Here is a 20,193-nt window from a genome sequence, read left to right as displayed (position 1 = left end):
TTGTACTTTGCTTGCTGAAATTGATATAACTAACTTTAGGTAACTATGCAAAAATGTAGATAAGTCACTTTAATTGATAAAGATGTGTAACTGTTTTCCTTCCACTTCCCTTTCCCTGATATGTTTGTAGCTTAAGAAGCTCTTGCTGGCTCCAGCCAACACTCAGCTAAATTACAATGAATGCAGTGGTCTCAGCACACAAAACCATGCAAACACTAATCACAGGATCAGAACAAGCCCTGTGGTTGTTAAGGTACAAACTTAATTTTTATAATAAGGGGGAAAAAAAGAAAATGTAACAACGTCTTTTATGCTTTTAGCAATCAAGCAAGAAGTAGATCTGAATGTATTGTATGTGCTTACTATTTTCTAACTAATTTTTAAAAAATATGAGTTGTAGACTGGGTTCCAGAAAATCATCTGAGCTCTTTTATGCTCTGAATATTTCATTTATGCCCCTTCTCTTGGCAGACTTCAGTTGTAGTCACACCGTCTGTTACTCTTACCTACTTTACTGATACACAGAGTAGGATGGGATGTGATAAAATTTGCTGATGGTCTGGTGTTGTTTATGGGTGACTCCAGGATGTGGGACTGCCATTTCCCCAGCTGTCTGAGCTAAGACAAATGACACTGGATTCTTGGCAAAAGATGTATATTAGACATTGGTTGGATGGAATGGGGGGCTTGGACGTAATTCTGTTAGCAGGCAGTATTAAACAATGTTTGTCTTGCCGTTCAGTGTAACTGAAAACGGGCCATTTAGGAGTACTTAAGAGAGTTGTGAATACTAGGCCCAAGCAATCAGCAGCAAATTAAGGTTTAAACCAGCTTATTTTTTTGTTCACACTAAAGGCGCTGTAGGGTCTTGTTAGTTACATGTTGCTGAGTAGGAACATTGCAATGTAGGAGAAATGAAATAAAAAGCTGCATAAATGTCATTTAGGAATTTTAAATGTAATTTTCTTTCCTTGTTCTGCAAACAGTTATTCACAGCTCATAGATCTAGTACACTTAGGCTGAACACTTCATTGAAAATCTCATCTCTTCAGAAAACCTATATCCATTTTGATAAGGTTCAGCTCACTAATTTTAGCTTTACTTTATTTTATTTTATTTTATTATTTTATTTTACCCTGTTTTAAGACTGAGAATTCATGGAGCAATAAAGCGAAGAGCATTTGTCAACAGCAAAAGCCTCAGAGACGCCCCTGCTCTGAACTTCTAAAATATCTGACTACGAATGATGATCCTCCTCAGACCAAACCAGCAGAGAACAGGAACAGCAGCAAAGAGAAATGCACCTCCAAAAGGAAGCCCCATCTGCAGTCTCAGACAAATCATCTGCAGGGTAGGTGTGGGACTGCAGAATACAGCTTTGGTACCAGCAGTAACCCTGGGAAGCTGAAGTACTGTGGTTGGGAATACCCTCAGTACTTCTTCTGTTCTTTGGATTAGTATTGGAAACCCAGCATCACTTCTGTGTAAAGAGAATTTTTAAACAGTATTATGAAGTTAGAATTAGTTAGCTAGATTTAGCTTTTAGACGTATTTGATCGTTTTGTTTATTGCCCCAAGCCTCAGAAAAGGATCTCAGGAAAAGTTTAGCAAATACCACATGGCAATATACCAAGCTAGCTGGAGACAAGTGTAGCACTAAGAAATCATTATGCCCCTAAACAAGTTCGGCAGGCCAGTTCATTAGTGAGCTTCTTTCTCTGTTGCTGGAGTAAAACTGAGGGCATTGTTAACCTGCCACCTAGCCCTTAAGAGACAATAAATAGTGCACTCACTGCTACAGAGAAAACAATAAATGTGTCATTCCTGTTAAAGCTGGAATGCTTGTTTGTAATTTTATTTTGTAAATAGTTGAAAGTTTAGATGCTATCCTGATCTTTCTCTCTTGTTTTTGGATTTTTTATGGTCAAAACTAAACACTTCTGTTGAATTTTAGTATCCCCTGATGTGTAAAAAACTGGTCTATATTACAAGTAGCTTCTGTGACAGAGACGCAAGAACTTAAAGCCTCCTCTCTCACTTTCTCTCCCTCTCTTTCCCTCTGTTTTCCCACGAAAAAGGAAAGCTGTAAAAGCTTACGAACCCAAAGGGAGCTTTTTAAAATTATTGCTACTTTAAATACGTCTATGTATTGATGTTGGCCTGGCATCTGAAAGGCTTTGTGCCTGCCTCAGACACATCAGTGCCAATCCTGGATGCCTCCACTAAAGTCAGTGGAAGTTACCTGTCTGCAACAGAGATCAGGATGTGACCTTAAATGTGGTGTTTGGTATTTTCAAAGCAACAGTTGTAAACTGTATGTTCTTTCTAGTTTTCCCCTCCCTCTTTCTTGCATTTCAACCTCTATCAAATCTGTTTTCTCATTCTGCACTAGGAAATATAAGCAAACTTAATAAAAATAAACTTCCCTTCCTGTCAGTTAATATTGTTCTCGCAGCTGTACATTCTGACATCCTAAGTAAGGGTTTTCTCCATTATGGGCTCAAATTATCTGAACAATATTTCTCATATGAAGGAAATCCAACTGCTCCTAAAGCTTCTTTATGTGAACTGCCACATCTGGATGGCTTCAGCAGTCTGCTTTCACAGCAGAATCCAGACTGAACTCTACCTGTGAAACCTGGGTCTGTTACTGCAATGGTACTGAAAAACAGAACTGCCAGAAGTTACAGGGGGCTTTACTAACACTGTTGGATGTTAAGGTGGCAGGTGATAAGGTGCATCATGTATAACATGCTCTATGCACATGTATGTTATACCCATACAGAGATATATGTGCACACAAGCGTGCATGCAGATTATAAAGTCCTTCTATTCAGATCAGAGCTGCTTTTTTTTCCCCAGCTGAGCAATTGTGTAGATTCAGTTCAAAGAGTCAGGGCACACTGAGCTGTGGAAACAGCACGGAGGAGAGGTTAGGAAAGTCCGAAGGGACATACAGCTAACAACTGTGCTTAACAGATGACTGTGATTTTAGTGGTCTTGCAGGTGAATTTGCAGGCACAGAGAAATTACCTTCTTTAATTTTCCTGTGCCTTAATTTACAGGCTTCTGAAATGTTTTTTCAGCAAATTTGCCTCATGCACCAATATATAACTTCAATATCAATGGATTTGCATATAATGCAAATACAAGAATATAATGCTTTCAGCTTGGACAGTCAATTCATGCAGAATCAACCTTGCAAATTTAACTGATATTTGCAGACCTGCAGTCATTGTTTCATACATTTAATCAAAGGTACAAGAAAATTGGCTTCTTCTGTTTTAAAAAACTATCACAGTCTGAGATTTTCTTTCAGAGTTAGGGAAAGTTCACAAAGGATAATTCAAATGTTATTTTCCTTTAGGGTTCTGTTGCAAACATATTGCAAACCCACGGGAATGTCCACAAACGCATTCATGCCAAAGATCATCTGTGGTTTTGCACTGAAATTTGCCCATGAGGATACGTAGTTCTTTTGAACCTGAATGTTTTCAATTTACAGGGACAAGCAACTTGATGTGAACTCTTTTTAATAAAAAAAAAAAACCCAAAAAAAAAAAAAACCCAAAAAAAACCCCCCACACTACAGTAGACCTTGAAACTCTGATAAACAGGCATCATGTAAAATGACAGTGTCTTGACTAAATATTTACACTATCAGTAGCTGTATGTGAGTATGAATCCTTTGCAGAAAGAGTGTTTGGTCAAGCTCTTGCCTAGCAATAAGAAAACTGATGGGTGTTCTGGTATGTGAACTTCTCAGTGGGAGAGCTCGGTGATATCTGCCTAAAATTAATACATGGGAGTGTGAGATAATGCCTTGGTTCTGTGCCCATCTCTGGCAGATTTGCACTGTGCCTCAGTGCTTCAGAATTTAATAAAAGTATACTCTGATATTAGTCCCCGATATTTTGTGGGACTAATAAGAGCTAGAAAGAGACTTTAAAGAGACGTAAATAGCTCTTACACATTCAGCTTCCTTAGCCTAAATTGGTTAAGAGTGTGCCAATTTTTATTTCAAAATAAAAAAAGAAAAAAAAAAAAAGGAACGACTTTGTATGAAACTTTATTCCAGAGCCTTACTGCAAGATCTGTTTTTTTAAGCCAATTTTACCTCCAGGTAGCCACAGGCAAACATTAGTATTCCTAGATGTATATAAATTGCACACAAAGATGTGTCAGGTTACATTCAGTTTTACTGCACCTGCTGTAATGCGCAGATCAGTGACTGTGCTGGACCAGACAAATAACTCGTTGAGGTGCATCTCCTCACTCCAGCAGTGACTTCTGAGGAAGGTGAACCTGAGGTGAACACCTGAGCTTCCTTTTCTCATATGGGGAGGAGAAGAAACAATATGCAGCTTTTGAGAATTAATTTTTTAAAATGTTATATTACTTCAGGAATGCTCTAGAGCATATAAAAGTAATCAATTTGCATATAAAATCCCTTAATGTTGATGGGAGCTCCAAGCCTGTAATGAATATGAAATATGCAGTAGTGACACTCTGGACAAAAGATCTGCAGTGCAGGAGTGTTCAAGGGGAACATTTTGTCTTAAGTAATTAATCTGCAGAAGAGATCCCCTGCTGTTGTTCTTGCTACAATGCTCTCTGTGTTTAAAACATCAATCTAACTTCTGAAAAGTAAAATTTGCAAGTACTATAATTTTTAATTTTAAAGGCTTCTTAGTTGTATTACAACATCCTGGTTCTTGGCTTGCTCTGAGAAAATACAATTTTGCATGAGGAAAAGCTGCAAAGACTTACATTTTTATAGCCAGAGCTTTGTTTTTTGTGTGTGTCGGGATTGTAGTGCTGAGAGCTTCAACCCCATTTTTAACCATCTGTGACTATGTCCATGGTTTGTCGTAGTTTGCAGCATAATTTGCAAAAATTTGGACTATAACTGATTGGACTCTGGCCTCATAGAAACAACCTATTCTCAGTACTGTATATGAAATTGTATCTTGTAAAATTAACTGAATATTCATAACGTTCTGTTACTTTGTAGTTATTCTGCTGCTCCTGTTTCCAACTAGAACGTGAACTGTAGTCTAAATTAACACTGAGAGAAGTAACACTTTCACAGTGTATCCTGTAGAGTTCTTCATTGATTTCTAACATGTACCACTCTTCTTCTGAAAGGTTCTTGTCATTTGGGTTGTGTACTGTATTTCAGAGGTACAGTAATTGATGTAAATAATTGTTGAAATTTTGGTGCCCTTTTAGTGCTAGTGAATAAGGAATCAGGATGAGTCTCTTTATTTATCCATCTGAGATACACTGAAATGGCAATTGCACTATTAGAGCTTGGCCCTAACTGACTACCACACGATTCCAATGCCAAAGTATAAAGAAATGTTTGCAGTATACTTTACAGAGTGTTTAAATATTGCATAATTGTTTTCTTTTTTCCTTTAGCCAAACCAACAAGTTTATCACTTCCATTGACACCCGAGTCACCAAAGTAAGTACTAAAAAGTGCAAACATTTATAAAAGGGAGGGGGGTTCAGTAGATTTTGGCTACAGCAACTCCATTTCAGCTTGTTTTTATAAATGTGCCCTGTCTTCCAGTGATCCCAAGGGTTCCCCATTTGAGAACAAGACTATTGAACAAACCTTAAGTGTGGAACTCTCTGGAACTGCAGGTGAGAAATGCAAAATGACTGCTCTTTCTTTAAGCATGGCTTGTGTGTGTTTGTTTACTTTAATATAGCACAAATGTGCTGAGATCTCACAGAAGTCTCCAGTAGATTCACTTCAGTGCAGTTCATCATTACATTTTTATCCAGCTACCTGAGAAGAAACATGTTTGAAAATACGGTTCCAAACCTACACAGGAGAGCATAATTTCTGAGAAAATATGAATGAAACCATTTATCTGTTATATTTCTCCATTTCCCCATAGATTTGTGTACAGCTGAGCACCATCTTTCAAAGACAAACCCCACAGCACAGTGTAATAGATGTTACAGATGTAAAAGTTATGTCATTCAGTCTGTCTCCAGGCCGGTCTAGGGCTGTACATGACTGCATGTTTCAGTGCTTTGTCATTTCTAGATTAATACATCACAAATAACAACTTTCTCCTCTAGCACTGAACAACTAATTGTCCCATAGTTTAGAGGTAATTTTTAAAAGTGGTATTCATTTTGTATTCCTGCTTTTTCTTTTTCTTCCATTAACACACTTCACACAACCTCCCTTCATCTTCCTCCTCCTTTCTGATCCCTGGATTTGTACCTTTTGAAGATTTGTAGGATTTTTTTATCATGTAGTGGTTTAGTTCGTGCATCACCCATTTAATCATTCGTTTAATTCGTCTGCTCTTCTTTCTGCTGAAGTCAATTCCTTCAGACTCAGATCTGTTTTATGGCATTCCTCTGAACTCTTTTTTGCCTCTATTTTCTTCAAGTGTCCTGAGCTGAGCACAAAAAAACACATTGAGCTCCACCTGAGTTATTGCCAAGACCATTTTCTTTCTCAGTTGTGTAATATTGAAAAATAAGAGATGTACTTGGCACGTGCTTCTCTCAGGATAGCAGCAGGTTGTAAACTATCTGATCTCTAGCATTGTGGGGGAAGGGGTGTATTGCAAAAAAGGTCTTGAGGTACCACAAATTAACTTGGTGCTCCTGAATTCAGTGGCAGCAGGCCCAGGCTGGGTTTGGGTAGGTACACTGGGCTATCACCTTCCCACAACCATCATTTTACTTTTTCAGAAATTTTTTCATTAGTTCAGCACTAAAACATGAACACTTTTCCCTGCTGTCTCCTGGAAGCCTGCAGTCTTAGTCATTGCTCTCACAGCAAAAGGAAGCATTCTTCCTACACATCTTCATTTTGCAAAACCAACATAAACATGGCAAAATTCACTGTATGCAGGAGGATAATCCTATTCAGTGCCAGTAAGTGAAGTGGAGTGGAGTGAAGTGAAGCATGGAGAAGCCTCTTCCATCATTACAGGACAGCAAGTCTGCACAAGGGTGCCCATTTGTAAGCACATGGATAAGTCAGTGCTTAGTGCTGCCAGCAGAAAGGGGCAGATGAGGTGACTACAGCAGAGTGGTACAAGCAGCCGTTGAAATCACTGAAGGAAGCAGTGTTTTCTCCCAGCCAAAAAGTCAGCAGCCTGCTTTTCCATCAGCTGACTAGACAGAAATTGGGAGTCAGTCTGACCCCTGGACAATCCTCTGGTATTTTGTCCATAGTGGCAACAGGAATGTCTTGGTATTGGTATTACCAGATTCATTCCGCTCCATCAGCCATGCACACAGGAGGAAACAAAACAGCTCTGTAGGTGCTTGAAAAACATAATCAGGAGAACTGGTGCATTAAAAAAGCAACAGAAGCTGGGAAACAGCACAACTGGCCACATGTGTAAACAGGAATGCTCTACTATGATTCTGTGATTTTTTTTCCTCGCTAGAAGTAAAAGAAGTTAGCTAGGAAATAACCTGATGATATTCAGGAATAATAAGAATTGGAGTGTTGTGTGGCCAGGGAGCTGGGCAATGTTACTAAGCAGTGTAATAATGGTGGCTCTTGGACTTCATGTTGCACTTCACAAGATTTCAGGAGATGATGCAGTAACTATTTTAATCTCTGCCTATGTGTATTAGTTTTTATTTTTATATTCATGTATGTATGTAAACCTATAAAAATATGCATGTCTTGCTTTTTAAGTAATTTGTACTGCAGTAGTTTTGTGTCCTGAGTCTGCTTGTGCTGGAAGCAAAGTACGTAATAGAAACAGCCTGGAGTACTGAAGAACTTACAGCATATTGTGTGTGTGCATGTGTGTGTAAATCATGGCAGAATTGGGACCCATTTCAGTTTAAAAAACAACCAAAACTAAAATAAGGAAAAAAGTAGCGGTAGTAGTGATTAATAATACCTTGAAGTTTTTTAGTGAGAACCCTCGCAACTCCAAATTATATCCAGATAACCGCATTGCTCATTGTCCTTATATAGGGCAGCTTGCACCATACAAGCACTATTTAGTATAATTTAAATAGGAGTTACCTTGATCTCACTACTGAATTGAAAAGACCATTAGCAGTGCTGCTTGCACTATTGAAGCACAAAGTAGTTTAATATAAATAGCAACTCCCTTGATCTTTCTGCTGAAAACAACATTGCTTCCCTCACTGATGAATTAACTATAGACCAGAAAAATAAATAAATAAAAACATTTCCCACATGAGCCATCAATCTTCGTCACACACACATTTTGGATTCATGTATCTAAAGTTAAACTGAAGCCATTCTCTTGCCAGTGCTATATCTTGCTTTACAACAGATTTGTTAGTAGTCATGAGTGTAACTTTGTCCTCCCTAAAACTGTCAAAACATCGATTTGTCAAATTACAAGGAACAAATATTCTTTGAAGTGTTTTCATGCCACACATAAGAATTCTTTCAATGCACTGTAAGTAAGTGTCCTAAGTCCATTGCTGTATAAAGTCCTATCTCTTGAAGTTGATTATTCTAGTGTTATTCTGAGGAAGCTGGACCAGAACTTCATGGCATGGAGGGAGTCCTAGGAAATGATAATGCAGTGAATGAAATTCCTGTGTCAGATGAGTCTTCTGAGTGAGGGACTCAGAAGAAATGCATCTCTTTTTCCACAGCCATCCGCATTGCCAGTGCCCTCCTTAAAGAGGCTGTGGGCTTGAACCTCTCCAGTGTCTTCCAGAAATCTGAGGTGGCTCTGTGTCACCTCTTTCCTCTTTAGCAGTCAGAATGAGGGGAGAGGGTGGGGCAGGGACGGATGGACTGTGCAAACAGGCTCACCAGGATGACTCACCTTCTGGAGGTGGCAATGTTTCTCTTGGCAGCCAAGGGCTCCTCATTGTTTTAGACTTTCCATTGTCTTAGACAAATGCCTGAATGCCAGATGTTAGATAGCATGGCTTCTAATTAATCTCTCTCTGTTCCCTGTATCTTAAACCTTCACACCTAAATACTCAAAGCCACCATTTATGTACACGAAGTTGGTTTAAGTGCTTATGGCTCAATCAGTAACTAGAGGGCTATTTCCACCCTCTTGGTGAAAAGTCTCTAATTTGATACAGATCCCTATAATTTATTGTAGTGTAAAACTGCTCACTGGTCTTGGGGGAAAACCTTGACTTTTCTGAAAAATGGCAGAAAAAGCTATATTTTCTGTCATCAGAAAAGCTGATGTGCACAATCAAGTTGAAGAGTGATTTGGAATTTGTGACCATCATTGAGGATACTGATAACCTGCTATTTACCCACCTCTAGATTTGTGTTACCTCTTACTTGTCAGAAAAAATACTTAAAAATCTGTCATCTAAGAACTTCTTTGACCTCAGAATGATTTCTGATAAAATGAGATGTGAAATGGAGAGAGTTGTCCAGAAGGAATAAAATCTCGTGAAATATTTGATGTTTTCAGGCATCTGTGTTTATTCTCTCCAGCACTGACAACAGGATTAAACTGAATATTCAACAGGCTTGTAGTTTTATGTGATGACTGTTTAATTTTATTACATTTTCCTATGTATGTGCCATACAATTTAGTGCCATACAAACACTTTTCTACTGAACGGACCTGTTATCTTGTGGTCAGTTTTTAAAGTGGCCTTAAATAATGTTTCTCTTGACAATCCATTTTCAAAATCATAGGTATGAAAGAATTCATTTTCAATGCCTCTCAAAAGCCCAGTGCACATGTAGAAAGGTTCCAGGGCTGCGTTCCCCAAAAGACATTAATTATCAGCCCCCTCAAAACACAGCAAAATCATCAAATATTGGAATGCTGAGATAACGTAGAGATTTAGAAATATCTGTGTCTATGTAAAATAGTAGTGAAAATCAGTGCTAAGAAGTCCTGATGTCACTTTTAATGCAAAGGAAAAGGCACTCCCTCCCCTAATTTCTGCTTATCAACCTAGCTGAGCTAAATGAGTAACACTTTTTTTTTACAAGTTTTTTTTAAAGTGGAGTTTTGGAATGTATCGAAAGTAGTTTCACCCTCCCAGAGACTTTCTGGAAGGAAGTTGCTTGGCCAAGGTGGCAGAGTTGGCACATATGCAAACAGCTTTTGTTGCACAGACACAGGGAGGATGGTGCTGCTTTGGCAGCAGTGCTGGCAATTTGATCTATGCTGTTTTCTAGCACAAGATCACGGAGTGAGTTCATAGTGTATAGACAGAGCAAGGCAAAGTGCAAATGTACCATTTACCAAAGCTATTCAATTAAGGAAAAGTCCCTACAAAGAAAATGGTTTTATAGCATGTCATGAAAAAATACTTGCCTTTTACTTTAAAAAGAAAAAAGACTGTTTAAGGGGGATGATTGTAGAGTATGTACCACTTCTAACAGATTTGCTGTGCAGAAGTACATAAGTGTGAGTGATGTAGAGGTACTTGTTTATTATAGAGCACATTTCAATGCAGTAATCATAAATATTGCTAAGGTTGTGCTCTGTTGAAATATGACCTACATACTCTTGATTGTTTGTGTTACGTGATTTGTCTGACACCCATTACATTCTGGGTAATGGCAGCCATTTGTTGCTGTGCACAGCAGGCTCTTTTGACAAAAGAAAATAGGCAGCAATAAAAAAGCTATAGTCTGAATTACATTCTGCACAGCGCTGCACTGCTGAGAGTTTGTGCAAGTGTGTTAACAATGCTCTGAACTGCCTCTTGTCAGCCTTCAGCCTGTAATGGCCATCTGTCCTTCCATAAATCTGTCAAAACCTGCTAAGTTCAAGAGAGAGTACAGAATATACCTTGTACTGTCAATGCCTAAATGTACACATTGGGGAGAAATCAGTGCGTGTGAAATAATCCAGTGGTTACAGAATATTGTAATGCCACTGATGTGGGATCGTGGCCCTCGGTGGGGATTACCAGGGATTAGGGTGAAGATGAACAAGTGTGCAGCCAGCTGGTTTTCTCAGAATTCTCCATTTGGAGATGGGTCTGGGGGCACTCTGGAGGTGCACTTGGAGTGGTGACGTGTGATCAAAACTTCGCTCCCTCCTGCATCCCCCAGTGTAGGTTTGGTCAAAAGTTAAATGAACATTTGCCATCTTTAATCTGTTTCTACTTGCCTGTGCACTTCCTGCTTCTGCTGAAATCCAGGAAAAAAGCCAGAATGCCATGAGGAAGCCCTTTCTTAGGCTGTCCCAGCCCTGTTCTGCCAGCAAGGGAAGTGCCAGTAAATTTAGCTCAGGCTGTACTTTCGTGAGGGTTTTTTTGGTACTTCCCCCCCACTTTTCTAAAGATTATTGGGCTCTTTGTCAGGTTTCTGGAAATATTGACTGTATGTTTTACTTGCTTATTTCCAGGGCAAAGTTTGAAGAAGTGGAATTTGAAATAAGATTTTATTTTGAATATTGGATTATCTCTGAGGTTTCTTTGCCTGAAATTCTTAAATATACATGTTCATTGTGGAGTGTTTGTATTTTTGTTTAATTCTTTCTTTAAAATTACATCCAAAAACCCAGTTACTAACCTCAGAATTTCTTATAAACTGTATAACTTCACAAGTAAAAGTGTCATTTTAAAATTTTGTTTCTAGAAAGTTGTTTACTGAAGTACTTGTTCAATCTGAGCCTGAAGCTTTAACTTTGAAATTATTACTGCAGATTTTTGAATAGGACTGTTCTCTTAATTTTAGCAAAAATTCACTTGGTAGTCAAAAATATTTGTCAGTGAGGAGGTGCATAAGGTAAGAAATAGTTAGGGCTGTCTCAAGTGAATTTTTGGGAAGAAGAAAAAGAAATTTGAGGACTTAGAGGAAATCATTTAACAGTGATGACTGCACAAAATTTTTTAGTTTTAAATTTGGGGGAACTAATATTTTAGGTGCCATAAACTTTGCCTCAGTTTCCTTGAATTTTGTGGCATTAGGCAGAGTCTTTGCATAGCTATGGGTAGCTCATAACCATTTTTTCCAAACAGAAAATCAAGTGTGTCTCTCACATTAAGTATTCATGCCTTGGTACTTCTATTTTCTTATTTTCTGAAAGAAATTCATTGCAGATAATGCAGTGGGACTCCCAATCTCCATTTATGCTCCTTAGGGAGCACTGTGCATTGATGGACACTTTTCCTTCTTTACAGCAAAGCACTATAAAACACGTTCCATTTGCATTGATCTGCCGAGCTGTGTTGCATGTTTAAAAATACAAACCAGAGCTCTATAACCATGTTTGAAACACACATTTCCTGTAACTCTGTCTGTCCTCTGTTTTCATTCTTGCTTAAGAACTAATGGAAAGCTCATTGCTTGGGCTAAAAGTATTCTTGGACAGCATGGGCATCTGGATCGCTTAGGGATGGTCTGGATTACCTTGGAGAACTCCCTAATCTCTATTTTGTTACATTTTAAGCCTACGTTACTAAATTATATTAGTGTCAATTGGACAGAAGCAAATTTTTGAAACCGAACATACTAAGTACCTTCCTGAGGAGAAATTATTTCCTGAACAGTGTCTGCTTTTTGCTGTTACTCTGCCCTGATGTCTGGGATTATCCTTCAGTAAAGTCTGAAGAAATTCTATTATTTCTGTAGAAAATATTGAAAGTTATATTCTACCCTTATACAAATAATGCAAGATGCTGCTTCAGTTCCCAAGCATTACTAGAATGTGCTGTAGTTCTTCCCGCAATTTTGTCTCATCACAGTGGTACAATCTATTACAGTTACATAAATAATCCTGTTAGTTAGCAGAATATTTAGTCATTGAATACTAATGTAATACTAGCCTAATAACTAATACTAAGACTTACCTGTTTCATTTTGACTCCCTACTGCATGATTCTCACTGTGATTTAGTTCTAAATGCGAAGGTTCAGTATACTTGTGGTTGTATTATTGTGCATTTGTGTTTCAGTTGCAGAACCACATTTCAGGCAAAATGTATTAATTACGCTCAACAAGTGTGTTAGACATACATTCTTAATGGTTAATGAACTCTGGATGCAAAGAGTCATTGCCACTGAGTTAGAATGGCTCTATTTCATTGCATTTAAGTTCTGCATCCTTTGGTACCCCTCATTTATTTCTCTTGGCCGTGCTTTTATCCAGGTTCTTCTTTGCTAGGTTCTTTATGTTTTTGATGGTGACAGTCTTTTGACTTTTCATTTTTACATCAAAATCTGTTTTGTATTTAACAAAAAGTCTTTGGAATTTTATCTCTTGATCTTTTCTATCAAAACCTACAGAGAGAGGGGCGGATGTCGTAGAGGAAGGGGAGGGACAGAAATTATGCTGGAGATTGATGGCGATGCATTAGTATTGTTGCTATTGTTGTTACCAGACCTTTGGTAGTTTTATTCTCAGTATTGGCAGTGTTGAAGTGACATAAAATGGGTCTTGCTTTGTATCTATTTTAAGAAGCATATGAGCCACCTTTATAAACGTTGTATGTGTGCTTAAAAGCATTCTGTACCTCCTTTTACTCCCTGTAGGCCTAACTCCACCTACGACCCCTCCTCATAAAGCCAACCAAGATAATCCTTTTAGGACTTCACCTAAACTGAAGTCATCATGCAAGACTGTTGTACCACCTTCAAAAAAGCCCCGCTGTAGTGAGTCTTCCGGTTCTCCAGGAAATAACCCAACCAAGAAGGGTCCAGACCAGTCTGAGCTGTACACACAGTTTAACAAGACTACCGTACTGTCCAGTGGACATGAGGAGAGAAAGACAAAACGGCCCAGTTTGCGGCTGTTTGGTGACCATGACTACTGTCAATCTGTGAATTCAAAATCGGAAATACACATTAAAATATCCCAGGAACTTCAGGACTCCAGACAACCAGAATTTAAGGATTCTTCACCTGGGTGGCAGTGTCAGATTTGTTCTTCTTTAGAACAAGACCAGTATTTCAAGAAAGAGACTTTACAGACAAATAAGCAGGGATCCCATGGTAATAACAGAAAACAGCTCCAAGACCAGGAAATTCGGGCTGAACTGAACAAGCATTTTGGTCACCCCAGCCAAGCTGTTTTTGATGAAGAAGCAGATAAGAGCAGAGAACTAAGGGACAGTGATTACAGTAATGAACAATTCTCCAAACTACCTATGTTTATAAATTCAGGACTAGCAATGGATGGTCTGTTTGATGACAGTGAAGATGAAAGTGATAAACTATGCTACCCTTGGGATGGGACACAAGCCTATTCATTATTTGATGTATCACCTTCTTGCTCTTCTTTTAACTCTCCATGCAGAGATTCAGTGTCTCCACCCAAATCCTTATTTTCTCAAAGATCCCAAAGGACACGCTCTAGATCAAGGTCCTTTCCTCAACGCAGGTCTTGTTCCCGTTCTCCATATTCCCGATCGAGATCAAGGTCGCCCTGTAGTAGATCCTCTTCAAGGTAGGTACCGCAAATTCGTGTATGATCATTGTAGCTAATAAGACAAACAGGAAAAACAATAAGAAACTTATGGGAAAGAAAGAAAAAAAAGCAAGAAGTAACTTAATCCAGTGCAACTCATTCTATTGCTCCTGAGCTCATTAACTCTGAAGGTTACAGGTTTGCTACAGAAACACTTGTTTCCAATATCCTTTGAATTTGCCAGGTTTACACCTTCTGAGCAGAGGCAGTCAGATCAGAGGCAGAGCAATTGGTGAGAGATGTACACAACTAACCTTCCCCATTATCTGTGAGCTGCCTGGTGCCAATCTTGCTACAGCCTCTATCAGATGGACTTGACAATGGCTGACTGTCTGCTCTGTGTTACCCTCAATAAGGAAAATTACTGAAGGGCCAGGAGAGGAGAAATCACTTGAGGCCCCTTAGTTGACTAGGAGATTGCAAACTGTCACTGGAAAATCCCACCGGTAGCTTAGAAGAAATTGTAAGTTCAGGGAAGAGGTAGAAATTGGTGTCAGTAGACTCGAATGGAATGACAGAGGTTGATGTGTTTCTTCCTGCAGATCTTGTTGCTATTGTGAGTCCAGCCACTGTAGACACCGAGCACACAGAAGTTCTCCCTTAGGTGGAAGATCACGGTCCAGATCGCCGTGCAGTCGCAGACCCAGGTAGTGCCTTTGCCCTGCATTTGGTGTGCTTTGCAGCTGTTCCTCAGGGGAGAACTGTAGAATCATAGAGTCATTAAGGCTGGAAAAGACCTCTGAGTTCGTTGAGTCCAGCCTTTGGCTAAACACCACCACATCACCTAAACCGTGGCATGACCACTCATGTCTTGATCACTTCCAGGGATGGTGACTCCACCACTTCCCTGGGCAGCCCATTCCAATCCCTAACAACCCTCACAGCGAAGAAATTCTTCCTGGTGTCCAACCTGAACTTCCTCTGGTGGAGTTTGAGGCCATTTCCTCTTGTCCTTTTTCTAACTGCTTGGGATAGTAAAGCATTCCAGAAATTGTATTTCTAATTATGCATTCACAAGTACAGGTGCTTGATTTGATGACTAAGTTGTGTTTCCTAGATATGACAGCTATGAGGAATATCAGCATGAAAGGCTGAAGAGGGAAGAATACCGCAAAGAGTATGAAAAACGGGAATCTGAAAGGGCCAAGCAAAGGGAGAGACAGAGGCAGAAAGCAATTGTAAGCACTGTAAAGATAACTTTCATATTGAAATAGATCTCTGTTTCTTTTCATGGATTCTAATGCTACAATTCAGACTTTATTTATTTTTTATAAAAATACAAAAATTTGCTTACATGTATTTCTTAATATTTTTCATTTTAAGCAAATATGTATTTTCATAATAATTTCTGCTTTGGTGTCACACTACTAATTTTTTCAGGTTCTATAAATTGCAACTCTCCAAGTTTTTCACCCTAAACAGATCAGAGAACTTACTAGACAAAGGGGTCATCCCAGACAGGACACTAATAGAAGAGAACTAATCTATTTCTTACACAGATAAACAAGTGAACCTGCCTTTTATTTTAGACATACACAAAATAAGGAGTCAGGTGATGTACCAGTTGCTGAACTCTCAGAGTGGCTGTAATTGTCAATACAGAGGGTGCAGACAACAGAACTCAAAACTGGGATCCAAAGACTTGGCTTGAATTATAACTTTTTCAATGTCTGTGATTTGGTTAATTTTTTAAAGTTATTTTTAGCAAAATAGTCTGAAGACAAGATGCAGTTTGAAAATGCCACTTAGCACTGGCCCTCTCGTAATGAATATGTATTATTTAATTATTTTATCAGTGTTCCCTATGAAACAGCTAAAATACCTGAAGCAAAGAAAATAACCCATGTGGGGATAAGCAACTGTCTTGGCTGCTGTAGCAGTAGGACAGAAGGAAGAATGGCTGTTAAATGGATGGGTGGCTTTTTACCCTTTTGAGTTCCCCAGTGGCAACTGCATTTTGATAAATTAAACTGGGAGCTGCTGTAAATCTGTTGCTGTAAAAGTTGCTAAGCCCATTTGATGTCTCACCTTCGCATTTTGATTTTCTGTGTCCTGCTCTTTCCATTGGGTTGTACCTACACAGCTCTTCTGGCTGTGCTCTGGCTCTTGCATGACCTGGTACAGACCAGGATACTTCATCTTTGTTCCCAGGTTTTCCATTAGTCCTCTGTCCAGAGGTCACCAAAATTAATAGGTCTTTTTCACAGTGACATTAGTGGACTTTGCAGCAAAAGGCGATTTGTCACACATTTGGCAGCATTTCTCCTAATGCACCTACAGAACCAGGAGTGTGTAGGGATTGTCAGAGACTGGCATAGTCTACAGCAATGAGAAGTTCTGTGAGTGAACAGACAACTTTATGGCCTGCTTTTTTTCTCTGCTGCTGTTGTTCTTTGTGAGCTTCAGCAAATCATTTCACTTTTCTCCATTTCAGGTGTCCTATATGCAAAGTGTGGTGATGAGTGTATTTTGTAAAGCACAAGATTTAGAGCTGTAACATGCTCTGCTGTGAAATGCAGTGGAATAATTTTGTTTGGCTTCAGACAAGGCCATATTTAAGTCAATTGTTGCAGTTAGTTTTAAAATATCTGGCTTCCATCTGCTTAGAGATGAACACTACCTTCCAGCAATCGTAACTTGCACTTGCTGTTCTCTCTTAGACCTACCACAAATTAGAGATTCAAGTAGACTTCTGTCATGGGTGTATCTTGCTACTTCTCAATTACTGTACCTTACCCATATAAATAAACATGAATCCTGCTGAGGAGGTAGAAAATTTGATTTAGTTTAAAACAAACAAATATTTGGCAAGTAGCTAATCAAGAGAAAAGGAAAAAGGAAAGAAAAGAAACTCAAAAAGCTCCAGATATGCTGCATCATGCTGCATTAAAAATTCTAGACAATTCAAAACCAAGATTGAATTTATTTTATTTCTAAAGTGATCGTTTTGATTATAATTAACTTAATTAATTGAATTATTTATTAATAGGCATAAATAAATCAAAACTAAAAATAAATATCAATAAAGAGAACATGGCAAAAAATCTAAAATCCAGTCATCTGTGTGAGTTCTGTAGGAATTGTAGATTAAGTCCTATTAACTCCTTTATCCAAAGTCTACCAGCACTTATACTTTTAAAAGTCTGTATTGAATTGTGCCATTTTATACTCTGTGAAAACAGGTAAGGATTAGGAGACAGCAGAGAAAGGGGATCTCTGATCTCATTAATTCAGTGACAAAATCTGTATCTATAATTTCTAGCATTCTCTGCTCTTTTTCTTATGCCTTTTAGTTTATGGGTCTCTTTTGTGGTACTCTTTTCAGTCTTGAGGGACTCAACTCATTTATTGTTCAGCCACAAGAATGTCCTCTCTTTCTTTCCTTGAGCTCTTTCTACAGTCCCATAAATTTAAATTTCTTTGCTCTCTGTATTGGAGAATTTTTTATTTTCTTTCTAGCCCATTCTCGTGCTGCCGGATCTGATTTATGGCCACATACTTGCAGATGCTGTTAGAAGAGTGGCCCAAAGATTGGGCACTACTAATGCCTCAGTTATTACACAGGGCAGGTGACTTTCTTCATGACAAGCACTGCTCTGAGATCTCAAGAGTTAGTTGTAGAAAGGATGCGCAGTAAAAAAGGAGCAGAAGTTGTGACAGAGCCAAAAGTCATTTGGTATTGTGGGAGTAGTATCTAGAATTAGTCTCTGGGACAATAGGCATGGGAAACCTTGGAAAAAGAAATGAGAAAAAAATAATATTTTAACATCTTTATCTGTGAAAACCATGTTTGAAGCAATGCCCTCTGATTGTGCAGGCAGCTTGTATTTTGGCAGATGTGAAGACATATTGACAGAATACAGAGGAGAGTTAGAAGCACAGGCTTAGGTTTTGGAAGCCTGTGCTCCTGCTGGATGGCACAAGCATGTTTGAACACTGCCCCTTCAATCTCACACACAGCACCTTGATTGTAGAATATTCAGAGCTAGAGGCCTGGAATAGTATTTTCCTGCATAGATTCCTGAATTCCCGTCCAGACTTATAACTGTGTACAGGTGGTTTGACTTCAAAACGTGCTGTGATATTCTTCTCATCTTCTTTTTCTTCTTTCCCCCTCTCCAGTTACTAGAGATTCAGTGCCTTTTTTGTGGATTGAGGTCTTAATTTTTAGCAGGCATGCCTGAAAAATATGGACTGAGTCTACAGAGTACTTAGAGAGTTTAAAAAAATATTTTTGTCAGTCATTCATTCGTTCACTTATTTATACTTTTGATTGTGATTCCTTTCCTAACTGACCAGATGTTAGCACAGTTTAGTTTGATCTTTTCTTGTTTTATTTCACTGGGTCATGGGGATTTTTTTAGAATGGATCCTCACTGAACATAAGAATGGTCTGCCACCAAGACCTGCTTAACCATGTCAGCCAGATCATAGTGGAGACACATGAACTATGACTTGAGGAGCATTGCAGGACAGCAGAATCTGCTTAGTGCTTTGTGGAAACTGGGATCCAACCCCCAACCAAGGCAGACCACAGTGATTTGCTAAGAGGCTTGAAGACCCCTTTTTTCCTCTGATACACTCCAGGAAATTTCTGAGTTGTGTGGGCTTTTACTCCAGCAGTTCATTAGACCATGTGGCAAATACGTTTCAAAGCATGGCACTAGAAATAGCACATTCCAATTCTGGAGTCACTAGTTGGTGATTCCTCATTGATATGGTGCACCAGGGCTGGAGGTTAAGCTGTCTGATGAGCAGCTTGGTGTTGTGGCTCTTTGCTACTGTGCCACTCTGGCCATGATACTGACTTACAGCACATCCTTCACGCAGCTCATTTACTGTGTACTCTGGCTACTGCCAGGACGTATAGCAAAATCAGGTTATACTCAAGTAGAAAATTACAATTAACATTACCAATTTTCATTCCTAAATGCTGGCAGCCTTTATGAGAAAAGTATCGAGAGTACCAGTCCCAGGGAGCTTACAGACATAAAAAGATAAATGTGCTGTGAGGCCACTGTATCAGAAAGAAATACATGGTTTCAAAGAAAATAAATTGCTCTAAAACAGGAAGCCAGGAGAAAGGTGGTTTCATAAATGAGTGCTTGCCTTCTCGAAAGTCTAAAACCAGAGTTAGCCAGTAATAGAATGCTTTTCCACTTATGAAAGATTCAATGTATGTTGTATATTTAGTTTGGATTTTTTTGTTGTTGCTCATCTTGATGGCCTAGATCCCAGATACTCTAATTTTACTGTATATGTTTCTACCTAAATTTTGAGTTTTACTGGTTCATCATTATTTTTCTAGCAGTCACCATGTGGAATTTCTCTGAACTGTTCTGAACAAGATAATAATCTTGTTTGGGTTTTTTTTCCCCAGTTTTTGTGATTTTTACTTTTGCCATTCATACTTACTCACAGGCCATACTAATTTTTCTTTTCTCAGTCAAAAGAATTTTTTCTTATTATTGTTACATCAGAAGCTTAAGCTTTAATGGCTTATCTCCTCCCATAGCATTTCTGGTTTTGCAACTCTGTCCAACCAATCCCATTATGTTTTCAAAATGGTATTTGGCCTTCAGCTCTAAGGATAAAAGTCTTCATGGCTTAAAGTCTCTACTGGCAGAGAGGTCATTTGGCATGGGAGGCAACACAGACATGGAGTGTGTACCCAGCCAGACACCTGTGCTGGAGTGAGCAGCAGAGCCTTTCCAAGCCCATAACAGAACCCAGCTTTCAAATGCTCCTGGATTTCTTCTCTCAGCTTCACATAAAGCATTACCTGGCTCTTGGAGAACTAG

General features: G+C 38.8%; 1 protein-coding gene across 6 annotated transcripts in view; it reads left to right on the top strand.

The window, feature by feature from the left end:
- The window catches only part of PPARGC1A (PPARG coactivator 1 alpha), a 365,154-nt gene that overhangs the window by 333,636 nt on the left and 11,325 nt on the right, over positions 1 to 20,193 (top strand). For 5 of the 6 annotated variants that reach the window (XM_026792132.2, XM_074541813.1, XM_074541811.1 and 2 more), the window contains 7 exons: positions 131 to 253; positions 1,147 to 1,351; positions 5,425 to 5,470; positions 5,579 to 5,652; positions 13,459 to 14,371; positions 14,935 to 15,039; positions 15,450 to 15,570. In XM_026792132.2, the coding sequence (XP_026647933.2) occupies positions 131 to 253; positions 1,147 to 1,351; positions 5,425 to 5,470; positions 5,579 to 5,652; positions 13,459 to 14,371; positions 14,935 to 15,039; positions 15,450 to 15,570 (1,587 nt within the window). The remainder of the gene's footprint in view (positions 1 to 130; positions 254 to 1,146; positions 1,352 to 5,424; positions 5,471 to 5,578; positions 5,653 to 13,458; positions 14,372 to 14,934; positions 15,040 to 15,449; positions 15,571 to 20,193) is intronic. The other variant, XR_012580521.1, reaches the window with a different exon arrangement.

This window comes from Zonotrichia albicollis, chromosome 5, assembly GCF_047830755.1.
Source record: "Zonotrichia albicollis isolate bZonAlb1 chromosome 5, bZonAlb1.hap1, whole genome shotgun sequence".
NCBI lineage: Eukaryota > Metazoa > Chordata > Aves > Passeriformes > Passerellidae > Zonotrichia > Zonotrichia albicollis.
Note: the sequence above shows the minus strand (reverse complement) of the source record. Positions and strands in the feature narration are given on the sequence as shown.